Below are 11,262 nucleotides of genomic sequence, written 5' to 3'. Positions count from 1 at the left end.
CCCCGGCCGCTATTTTGAAGTGCAGGGACACTGATACATGAGATGCAGGAGATAACTACCATGCTCCAGCAGACTTGATTAATCAAATCTGCTCCAACGTGCTGTAATTACAGCGTGTCAGAGCAGCCTCCATACTCGTGTACAGGCACCCAAATAGCTTAATTGAAGAGATGCAGAAATGTTAATATTTCAGATGCTTATGGATACCTGTTTAATTGTACAAAGAGGAAGTGTTCCCTCACTCTGTTAAACTGAAGTTGTCTTTTAACCATGATCTGTATTGCTAGCATTAATGCACATGATTTTTGTATGGCCCCTTTCATTCCTGTAATAGCTAATGTGCCGTGTTTCGTCGTTGCTGCTGCTCTTAGTTAAGTAGTCCTGAGACATAATCCTATAGACTGCAAGTGAATGACTCTCTTCCAAAGACCTTATAGTGTCGATAGACGAGATGACATAAATTGGAAGAAGGATGGCTATTCCTCCCATTTTAAAGAAGGGAAACCGAACCTCGGAGGGTCCAGATTTTCCAAAGTTCTGAGTTAAATTTAGCCATTAATTTGGCTGCCTGAGTTGGAGCTTTCGAGTTGTTTTTACGATGTGACTCACCTCAAGTTTCACACGTCTTTGGTCATGTCGGGAACTAAACCCAAACCAGCTTCTTCACCTCAGGGGCATACTTCCTTCTATACAGGGGGATATAGTTGACACCAGAACCAAAGTAACCATGAAGGCTGCTGCTACAGCCATTTTGCACATATCTGCAGCCTTTGGACTTGATTCTGCAAAGCGCTGATTGCCCTTTATTCAGGATGAATTCACCCTTTGAATCCAATGAGATACGGACGTGTTTGGGACTACTTTGTGGAACTCAGTCCCTGACAGGATTTTCCTTAGGCCCTGTCTATATTACAAACTCCATTCTTCACAATACTGTCCCCTAACATGGTTTTTGATCACTGCCTCCCAGAATGGAAGGGTAACTAGCACTGCTGAGAATCAGTGCCAGGTAGCCCATTCTCAGTGCTTACTGGGGATTAATGTAATGTTGGGGGAAATGCATGTCACGTTCGACAACATTGGGTCTGGGCATGTTGAGTTTACAATTTAGATATGGCCTTCAGTGACACTGTTTGAGGAAGAGCGAATATTAACCATGATAAGGAAGTGCCCCCACCTCCCTGTAATCTTTCCAAGGAATGCCAGGGCATGTTTAAATTTCAGCTGGAAACCTTTCAACCAGCAAACACAAACAACAGGGCAGCTGCCACTTGCATGAACTCAAGACATTACGTATAACTGCCGTCTGCGTCTTCTGACCCAAAGGTGAAAGACAGTGCTATCAAATGCGGTGTGAATAAAACTATTTGTTTCCCAGACAGCTCAGAGTTTTCATAGGGAAAAACAGAAGTGGGAGGGCATGGAAGGGGTAAAATGAAACCCACTGTGTATAACATACACTTTCACCAGGTCACTACTAACCTAGCCACTGTAAGACCTTAGACGTCATAAGAAGAAGGAAAATCCAGTGCATCATGCTCAAGATGATTCATAGTTTATTTGTCATGGAGCAAAACTAAGTCATGCTTGCATCAGATTCAGTAATTTCTGGCTGAACTGAAAGATCTCGTTTCGAAAAGCACAATCATGGGGTCTGATACGGCAGTTCTTACCGAAATAGCATCCTAGACCCACATCGAATGCAGTGCCAAACACTCGTAACTTCTAGCAAAGGACTGAGCACTCCTCAGAAACTAGACTATCGTCCATAGAACAAAGAGTTTCACTGCAGGATCTGGTGCAGGTTATAGGTGCCGTGTGGCCTTTAGAACAATAAATACAAGAGGTTAAAAAACAAGTGCGGTCTTCCCAACAATAAGGCACTGGATTTTTAGCATATTTCCCACTTTCGATTGAACTGCTTTTGGAACAGAGATATAAATATTTTACTTTATTGGTGAAATATTCATTTTTTTCTGCCGTGTCTTCAAAGTACCACCGTGAATGTAGGGGAAATGTAAATTGCTTCTGAGCTGGTCTTCACGTTCTCCAACTCCCCCAGCTTAGATTTTGGAGCTTTCAGCAGAAAGCTCCGTGCTAACGGTTATAAAGTTTGTCTTGTGAAGTTGTCAGGAGGTGGGTCAGCTTTTGTTTGCCAGATAGGAAAAGCTCCCTCCTGATTTACCCTTTGCTACTTGAACCACTTTCAAATCCCATAACAGATTGAACTAGAGTTTATGCTGTTTAGGATTGCTGAGAGCATTTGCTGGTGGTACCTTAGAATCACAAGTACATCACGTACAAGACATCTTTTCTACCTAATGAAGCTGTTTCTGGTTGGTTTGGTATTGGGATTTCTAAAGGTACATTGCTTAAGGTAAGTGAATTTTCTTAAATAAATATCTGTGCAACAACATAAAAGGTAATGGACTATAATGATGATCAGCTGCTTTTGCTTTGTACGGTGAATAAGGGTTGTCATCTTGAGCTATTTCTGTTATGAGCCACGTAACAGAAGATGCGGGTTTAAAAATTATTGTAGTGCAAAGTGACTGGTTTTAAAATTTAAAAAAAATGGTCTTGTCTGATAAACTTATATGCCAAAATATCATAGCCGTGTTGTAATGAAGGGAAAATGCTTGCACTGCAAAGTGTTGTTTGCACTGTATGGTCCTGGGTTTCTTTGGGGTTGTACAGGACACTAATCGAAGCTAATGCTCGATACCTCTGCTTCTGCTTACTGACTGGCATTTTCAGGCCATGGGCTCAGCAAAACTTTTATGTATCTAGTGACTGGGATCTTAAATTTGACAACTGTGTTAATAACTTTGGGGGTTTATTGCCCATATACAAACATCCTTCACAGTGGGATCAATAATTTCTAAATGCACAGTATTAATAAGACCAATCTGCTAAGCAAGGGACTCTGCTCACAATGTTTGTATCGATTCATAGTTTCATAGTTCTTAGGGGCTGGAAGGGACCTTATAGATCATCAGGTCCAGCCCCGCTGCACTTGGGCAGGAAAGACCGCTGGGATCAGATGACCCCAGCAAGATGGATGTCGAGACGCTTTTGAAGGTCACCAGAGTGGATGGCTGTACCACCTGCCCCCAAAATCCAGCCTCCACTTTGCTGGAGGTACCGAGGGCATCAATAGGGATAATCTGTTTATTACTGGCAGGGCGAGAGGAGGAAGCATCTAACATCACTCCCTGAAAATCCATCTGACCTATAGGAAACAGGACTGGTAGGCTCTGCAAAATGAAAAAGTAGATGAACATAATGGAGTCTGGAAGGGCAAACAGGCAAGATGGGGTGTGGACTACAACACAAGGGCTCTTCAGGTTCCCAACATGAAATTGGAGGACTTTGCATTAAGTGCAGGAAGGCTTATTACTAGGATAGTTGAATACTAGACACGGCACAGTGACAGACATAGTTTCATCCATGCTAGAATACTAAGTCATGAGTCAGTGTCACATGACGTGGGGCCAGGAAATGACTATCAGTAACCTTGTTTCTGAGATCAGTATCAGCTACATTCATTGGCTTCTTTTTCCTCCTGTGGACTGTAGTTGGTGCTGCCTACATAAAGAATTATATGCGGGTATGGAAACCAGAAACAGATAAAGGAAAGTTTACAGAAACCAGCAGCCTGCATTTTACTACTAGAAACCACCTATCTCCATACCCAGTGCTCAAGGTTGCCTTGTACAGCCACACTGAAGCTAGATGAAAGCTAGCTTGGCTAGTATGTCTACACATACTTTAATCAGACTTCCTGTTTGCAGTGTTAGAAATATTACTGGCCTGCTTCAGCTCCTAGGAGTCGCACCTGTGTAAAGTGAGTGGGAGACAGATCACTATTCAGACCTATATTTTGCATGAAAGACATAGTGGAGCACAACACAGGATTTTTTTTTCACATGGACACGCACAGGCATTGACCTACAGCCCCTGTTCTGAACTCCTGGCTCTGTGATACTACACACTGAAGTTATCATTCATTGTTCACATACAGCAATGAAAGGGAACCCCTTCAGCCAAATAATGCCAACGTGAGCCTAGCCAAAGGCAGATGGGCTCGATCAGTAAGCAGCCCTCCACAGCCCATTGACTGTGTACTGTCCAGCTGGTCATCATGGAGCACCTGTGACCCCTGTCAAAAGAAAAGGGTGAGTTTCTGCAGCCCAGGTATTAAACATGAGATGCAAAAAAATAGAAGGTGAGATTTCCTTCAGTGGCATTGTCTGGGCAAATTCATACTGCTAGAGTCCTCCTCATTGTCCATGGCCATGCCCAGCTTCCACAGAGCAAATCTGCAGAGGAATAAAAGGTGGCATGAGATTGCTTGGAGTCCAAGGCCAAGACACCATGGAAATGTCATCATGAGAGACTCAGGAGCACAGAAGACTTCCATGTAAGGTTGTTTCGCTTGGGGAGCATAGGATCAGATCCTGAATGCCCTACTTGTTTTATAGGATGTGTAGTTAGTGGACACAGGCCTTTGGAGAGCAGCTGAGTTTCTGCAGGTCTCCTGCAAGGCCATAAGCAGTCTCAACAACGCATTTCAGTGGCTTGCAACACCACACAGGCCCCAAGACTCTTTTTCATTGCTTGGTCCTGTCTATATTATGCTTAGGGGGTCTCTTCAAGCTGAGGAAATGACCTTATGAATCCAATGACAAACAGAGTGGAGAAAAGAATTCATAGTGATGCTGAAGGCCACATAAATACATAGCTAGAAGATAACAACTGAGGCCACTAAGGAGCTGTTAATTGGAAGAGTGAACAAGGAATGTATTTATTTATTAGATTTATATGCTGCCCTACCAAAAAGAGGCTCATTAATCAAATCCTTTCTTATTTTTCACCTACCTATTGTGAAGTTAGTCCTATTTTAACGCAATCTGTCCCAATGACATTCTTAACAACACAGTCACCGTCGTGCCCGGCGAGCCTTGTTTATCCCCATCAAAATGATCTCAAATGATATTTTTAAGTGAGCTACGCTATAAGCAAATTGAATCTCTGCACATTCATTATCTTATTGGCATTATTCCTAGAACAAATCTGCCCCAGTACAAGAACTGTGTATTGTTACATAGGAACCATAACAATTCATGAATTTTACACACTCGAGAAAATAGTCTCTATTTCATTACAGTACAGATTTGCCCGCATGGAACAGCCTTCTCAGTTCAGTGGAGATGCCTGTGATTACTCTGACAAAGAAGCAGAAGACTGTCTGACAAACAGTCCTTGCAGAAATAGAGTTCGATGTGAAGGCTTTGTTTGTGCGGTTACAGGTAAGTACGTACTGAATTTGGGGACAGCCCCGCTTCCGCTGCAATCAACAGCGTTGCAAGAACTTCTTGCTTCCATAGGACCTGGGCTGAGTAAAAATACCGTATGTCAGAATATAGCCACGAGTCTATCAGCACTTGCATTATGTCTGCAAATGACTGATTTTAATTCTAGTGCTGTAGCTGAGTTTTCAGCCGGCCAGTCTTGAGCCTGCTTTACATTTTGGGTGGTTTCTTTCTAAGCAGGAAGCTAAAAATAAAAAAGACGGCAACCAGAACAGCAGCAGCAAAACATGCATCTATGATGCTGGCACATTCCTGAGATCACAGTGTTGTTCTCTCTCTGCCTTGACTTTTTTAGAGATCTCTGTAGAGCAATTTTGATGAAAGATCACTGGCTAGATAGATATAAATAGTCTTTATTTCTATTATTCAGCTCATTAAAAACTTGTTTTAAAGGATCCTATTGGCATATTTCTCCCTCACCATAAGTAATTCCCTCCAATGAAAATGTCCTAAACTTGTTTTAAAAGAACCTCAAGTGATTTGTTCCTGTGTTTGATCACAAATAATAAACCTTTTTTCTTATGCATATGTATTAGGACCAGACAACATTCTTTCAGCAAAGGTTTTCTCAAAAGTAAAGTAGGCTATTGTTTAATCAAAACTATTACCAGGTTGTTTCTGCCTTCAGTTAAAGTTCTGATTTTCTATTGGATTTTTTTTCCTTGTTTGACTAAACAACTCACAGCTGTAGTAGTTTTCCAGCATTTTTTTATTTTTTATATAGCTAAAGGGTAAAAGTTTTCCAGGGGGAAGAATATTGCCTAACCAGCTTTATTCAATATATTTTAATCTTCTATTGAGATTGTAAGCTTTCTGGGAACTGTCAATGCATAGTGATTAATAAAACAATAATGGATTTTTTAAATAAGTCATATTCACTGGCTTCCTAGGAAGATGCATTACACGGAGGCTGCTTTGCAATGGGGATGATGATTGTGGGGATCAGTCAGATGAAAAAAACTGTAGGAAAGTGTATAGAAAATGCAACCAGAAGATGGAGGAATATTGGGCAATAGAGAACCTGGCAAAAGGGTAAGTCTGTATTCTTTGCATAAAACAAACACAGGAGGCTTAATTTAAATGGCTTCTTGAGGATGACCCAAATATTATGGAGACCCAAGCGGCTTTTAATCAGAATGTAATGAATAGGGCTGTGCGAAGCTTAAGTCGCTGATTCAATTCAGTGGAGATGTGGCTCGATTTGGCAGTCGAATCTCTGAATCCAAATTAAATCAGAAGACCCTTTCATGTCTCCGAATCGACTCGGAACCCTCTGAATCAGTTCGGAGAGATTCAGAGAGATGCGATGATTCGGACATAGACATGGCTTTAAATGTTTTTTCTACATACCTCAAGGTACCAGCCGACTCGTGAACACTGTGATGCTGGGGCAGATGGAGCATCCCACAGGCGCGCAAGGAGGTCCCCAGCACACTCGGTGGAGAGTGCACAGGGGACCCACCCCCTCACTACTTGGCATGGCAACTGGTGCCTCCTGAGTCTGGGGGCACCTAGCGTCCCTCCATGGCCAATTGCCGAGCCAGGGGGAGTGTGCTTGACAACGTCGGTATTTCCAGTCCACTCCTGGGTCTGCCGCCAAGCATAAGCCCCACCCCCCCGCACTCCTGTGGGATGCTCTATCTGCCCCAGCATCGCAGCATTCATGAGACGCAGCCAGTAGCTTGAGGTATGTAGAAAAAACATTTAAAGCTGTGTCTATGGCCAAATTGCTGATTCTCTGAATCAGCATCGAATCTTCAGACTTGGATTCGGCCAAATCGAATCAAGACAGTGATCCAAATCAACTAGTGGATTCACTGTCCCCTGAATCGGACCGAATCCAAATTAACAGTGGCCCACTTTGCACACCCCTAGTAATGAATAACAGTCAACAAGGTGTTGGTGTGCAACCTATGCACTGAATGAATGACACATTTGTACTTCATAAAGAGTTAGCCTGCTAGTAGGCGTAGCCAGGGTACTGATACATGGGCCGCCATGTTTACATATTTTCTATTGAAATGGGACAATTTTGCCCAAATTGCATTGGGAGGGATCAAAGAACAAAACCTTCTCATCAAGCTCCAGGTGATTGTTATTTGAACCATGGGACACCTGAGACAGCACGTGGGTGGGGAAGGTTTATAGTTTGATCTCCTCCCTCAGTTTTACTTGTGTGTAAATGAAATTAGACCTTGGCCTGAAAACTATTCAGTTTGTATGAAACAGTTCGCCTGGCCTTTCTGAGATGGGGAAGAGTTCTGTTCAAAACCATGGCTCTAAAACCACGCCGGTGAGGAGTTGCTTTTTGAACAGAGAGTATCACAGTTGCAGAAGAGAATATTCCAAACGAAAACCCCGTGTCCAGATGTCCTGAAATGCTGGCTTGCTTGAACGCTGCACCAGGGCAAAGATCCATTTGTTTTGCAGGTGGCTCGTGTTTGTTTCAGGTGGCTTGTACTTGTAATGGGCTGCACCAAAACCCCTTAGGATGAAATTTCGTCCCTTTTGATGACCATGCGACGTTTGCCATTAACATCAGTGGGGCAAGATTTCTTCCCCCATCTAAGCCACCCTAAGCTTTGGGGTATTTAACATCCAGATCCTGATCTGAATCAGTGCTTTAGCTCCCATTGGACCGGAGCCTGGTAACTGCCTGCCAGGCTCTACCATGGAAAAATAGTCACCTAATCCCATTGCATACCAAAGGTATACTTGCTTTTTACTGCAAAATCGCATTCAAGGGAAAACGATCATTTCTAGCTGTCTGAAGACAGAACTGCTGAGAAGAACAGTACATTTAAACTTTCATCAAAATTTTTAAGATTGTCAAACAATTATAGAAGTATGCTTCTCATCTCTATAAAACCTCAATTGCTCAATAATGTGAATGCTTTTCACTGTTCTAAAATTGCAGCTAATTTAACAGCTTTAAGAAACATTATTATGTGAGGTGGGGGTTTTTTTTATGAGAAGCAAGTATGACAAAGACCTGGAGCACTATGTGACAGGTATGGGTCCTCAGAAAGTGACTACTTTTGGTGGGGGTAGGGGAGGGGGGGCATATTCCACCAGTGACACCCACTGCCATTTGAATGTGAGTGCATTCAAATTAGAGCTTTGTCCTGTAACTATGCGACACGGGGCATTCACCCTTAGGTGATAGTAATGGATAATTATTCTTTCTGACCTCAGGTTACCACATACCACACAAAAAAAATTTGCTTTGATTAAAAAAAAAGTTGCCATACTAAACATTCACTGTGGACAGAAAGACTTAAGGTCTAATCCATGACCTACTGTAAAGTCAATAGAAAGTTTTCCATTGGCTTCAATGAACGTTTGATTCACGTCTTAATAGGTCCCAATACCCTGAAAGGTTAAGCCTTGCTCAGGGTTTATAATTTAAAACAAGGGTAAAATGCGATTAATAAAAGAAAGAAAAAAGAAATGTGGGTTAAAACTGAATTTGGTTATTCAAAAAAAGAATGAATAATCTGAATACACTATGATTCCCGCTGTCATCTAGGAAAGTATGGAGTGATTGTGAAGGGGTTTGCCTGGGTGCATACTTTGTTGATCCTTGTCTCTACTGTCATTTGTCAGAGAGCTATTCCAAACCCTGACTTTTCATCACAATTTTAATTTTACTAACATTTTTGGCAATAGTGAGTTACAAATTTTGCCAGCACTGGTGAGACAACACCAACCCAGATGATTAGATGCACTTCTTTTCCTGTAGTTAATATTATCTACAGACTTGCAACAATACATGAGTGAATGGTTGAAGAAAGGAAAGTTTTGATGGTAGAATCCCCAAATGAACTAGGGCAAAAGAAAGATAAAGAAAATGACATGTCTTACCTTTCTTGGTCACAGCCTGTATTGCACTGCTAACTAAACTAGAAACCTTATGTGTTTCACTTGTGTGCATCCAATATAGGGTAAACGGTATTACAAACAACCTGGAAGGATTGGTTCTTGATCATCGATATTATGCTGGTGCGTGTTCTCCCCATTACGTTATGGACACCAGATTTAGAAAACCATACAATGTAGAAAGCTACTCCCCAGAGGTAAGTCTCAGGTTAATTAGTGCAAACAAAGGAGATTTTCACTAATTTCAGTGCCTAATATAAACACAGCCTCCCTAGTTTAGGACTACATTTTGACCTACTTTTAAAAAGTTTTCATTTCATAGAGAATATTTTCCAGTTTTCAAATAACTGTGGTATTACCTATGAGAAATCTTTCTATATTTCTGTTCTGCTGCAGTCAGCAGAGAGAACATATGTTAATTATTAAATCCTAGGGGACATTTTCAAAGGCACAAAGGGCTATCCTGCTCTCAGTGACTTTAGTGAGAATGCCTAACTCTCTTTTATGCCTTTGAAAATCTCTTCCCCATCCCTAGAGGAGTGTTGATATAAGTGATGATGTTGTTAAAAAAAGGGGGGGGGGAGAGCAAAACTATATTGCCTGGCACTCTATAACAAAAGCGAATAAGAAAAGAATGGCCAAAACCAGTTCTTATGTTGCAGCCTCTATAAACAGTGTGGTACATAAAACAGAATTAAAAAATGCTGGAGGTTACCTTTTATAATTACAATCTTTTATCATTACAGTATCTTATAATTAGAAAACTCTGGAAAAATCCAACATAGTCTTCAGATATAAGGTTTTTTAAGAGTGCAAAGGGCTGTCATTGAAGCAGGGACCATAAGTGTTTATTGTTCTCTAATACTCACAAGTATGTATTGTCTTATTATTGCCTAGATAATGGGTAAAAATAAAAAAGTACATTTTTGTAAATGCACTTATCCCGTTAGATTTAGTAGTTTCCTTGATCAGCTAAAAGCGAGTGAACTTTATTTTGCAGAGACTGTGCAGCGATGCACTAAACAGGAACATTCAAGCCCCAGCGATCATCCAGCCCATGGGTCCCGAAATACGGTGGTGGGGAAGTGGTGGCATTGCTTCCCTGCTACGAATTTTTCAGACCCATGGAGAGCCCCAGGCCCTGCACACTGGACTGGGTGCTCAATCCCAGCACATGGGGCTGAGTAGGGGTGGGGCTGGGCCTCAGAGCTCAATCCCAGTATGCAGGGGTGGGAAGGGGCAGTGCCAGGCCCCAGGTCCTGATTCTGGCATTCAAGGCTCGATGCAGTCCATGAACCAGCCTTGTGCCACGCTTCTGTATAAAGGAGTAATAGTAATAGTATTGTTCAGAATATAAAGAACATGATTCTTAGAGAGAAAACTGTGAGAGAAAGGAGATGCTTCCTTGTTGATGGGAAGGATGGGTCTTCCGGGTTAAGGCATATGAGTGGAAAGGGCAAAATCTGGGATCAACTTCTGGTTTTTCCTCAGACTTCCAAAAAGAGCTTGGGCAGGTTTGCTACAGGCTTGATCTTTTTTTTTGTCTTGAAATCAGCAGCGAAACTCAAGCTGATTTTAATGATGCATCCCTTGTCCTGATGAACCCCTTGGAAAAGAAGGAACAATAGTGACTACCTCCACTGGATATTATGCAGCTAATTTAAAAAAATATATTTGTATAGTGCCCTGAGATCTGTCTAGGGAAAGGAGGCTGCCAATGTGCAAATTATTCTTTAATAACACCAGGCGCTTGCACCCAACTCATCTCCACACTTGTTACCTCACCTTTAATGGGCATCAAAGCTGTATCTCATCATCCATTGACTTTAATGATGTGCATAGGCTAGTGTGATTTGATATGTGTTGTTCATTAAGAAAGCTTTTTCCTTTTACAATTTTAAACTTGTTTAGACTTCACCGACGTCTAAGATTTCATACGGTTGGCATATGATTGGCATACATGAGTAATTGCAATCCAGAGGAGATGGTAGCTTGGTTCTGTGTTCTG

At 41.8% G+C, this 11,262-nt stretch overlaps 1 protein-coding gene across 1 annotated transcript in view; it reads left to right on the top strand.

Annotated features, from left to right (window-relative positions):
• Nucleotides 1–2,195: 2,195 nt before the first annotated feature.
• Nucleotides 2,196–11,262, top strand: part of C8B (complement C8 beta chain) — a 32,017-nt gene continuing 22,950 nt past the window's right edge. Inside the window, exons 1-5 of the mRNA XM_090048850.1 lie at nt 2,196–2,377; nt 4,025–4,178; nt 5,171–5,312; nt 6,266–6,407; nt 9,319–9,451. Of these exons, the coding sequence (XP_089904976.1) occupies nt 2,238–2,377; nt 4,025–4,178; nt 5,171–5,312; nt 6,266–6,407; nt 9,319–9,451 (711 nt within the window). The 5' untranslated portion in view covers nt 2,196–2,237. The remainder of the gene's footprint in view (nt 2,378–4,024; nt 4,179–5,170; nt 5,313–6,265; nt 6,408–9,318; nt 9,452–11,262) is intronic.

Source organism: Crocodylus siamensis, chromosome 5 (genome assembly GCF_052110815.1).
Source record: "Crocodylus siamensis isolate JL-2025a chromosome 5, ASM5211081v1, whole genome shotgun sequence".
Lineage (NCBI taxonomy): Eukaryota > Metazoa > Chordata > Crocodylia > Crocodylidae > Crocodylus > Crocodylus siamensis.
The sequence above is the reverse complement of the archived record's forward strand: the minus strand, read 5'-3'. Positions and strand labels throughout refer to the sequence as shown.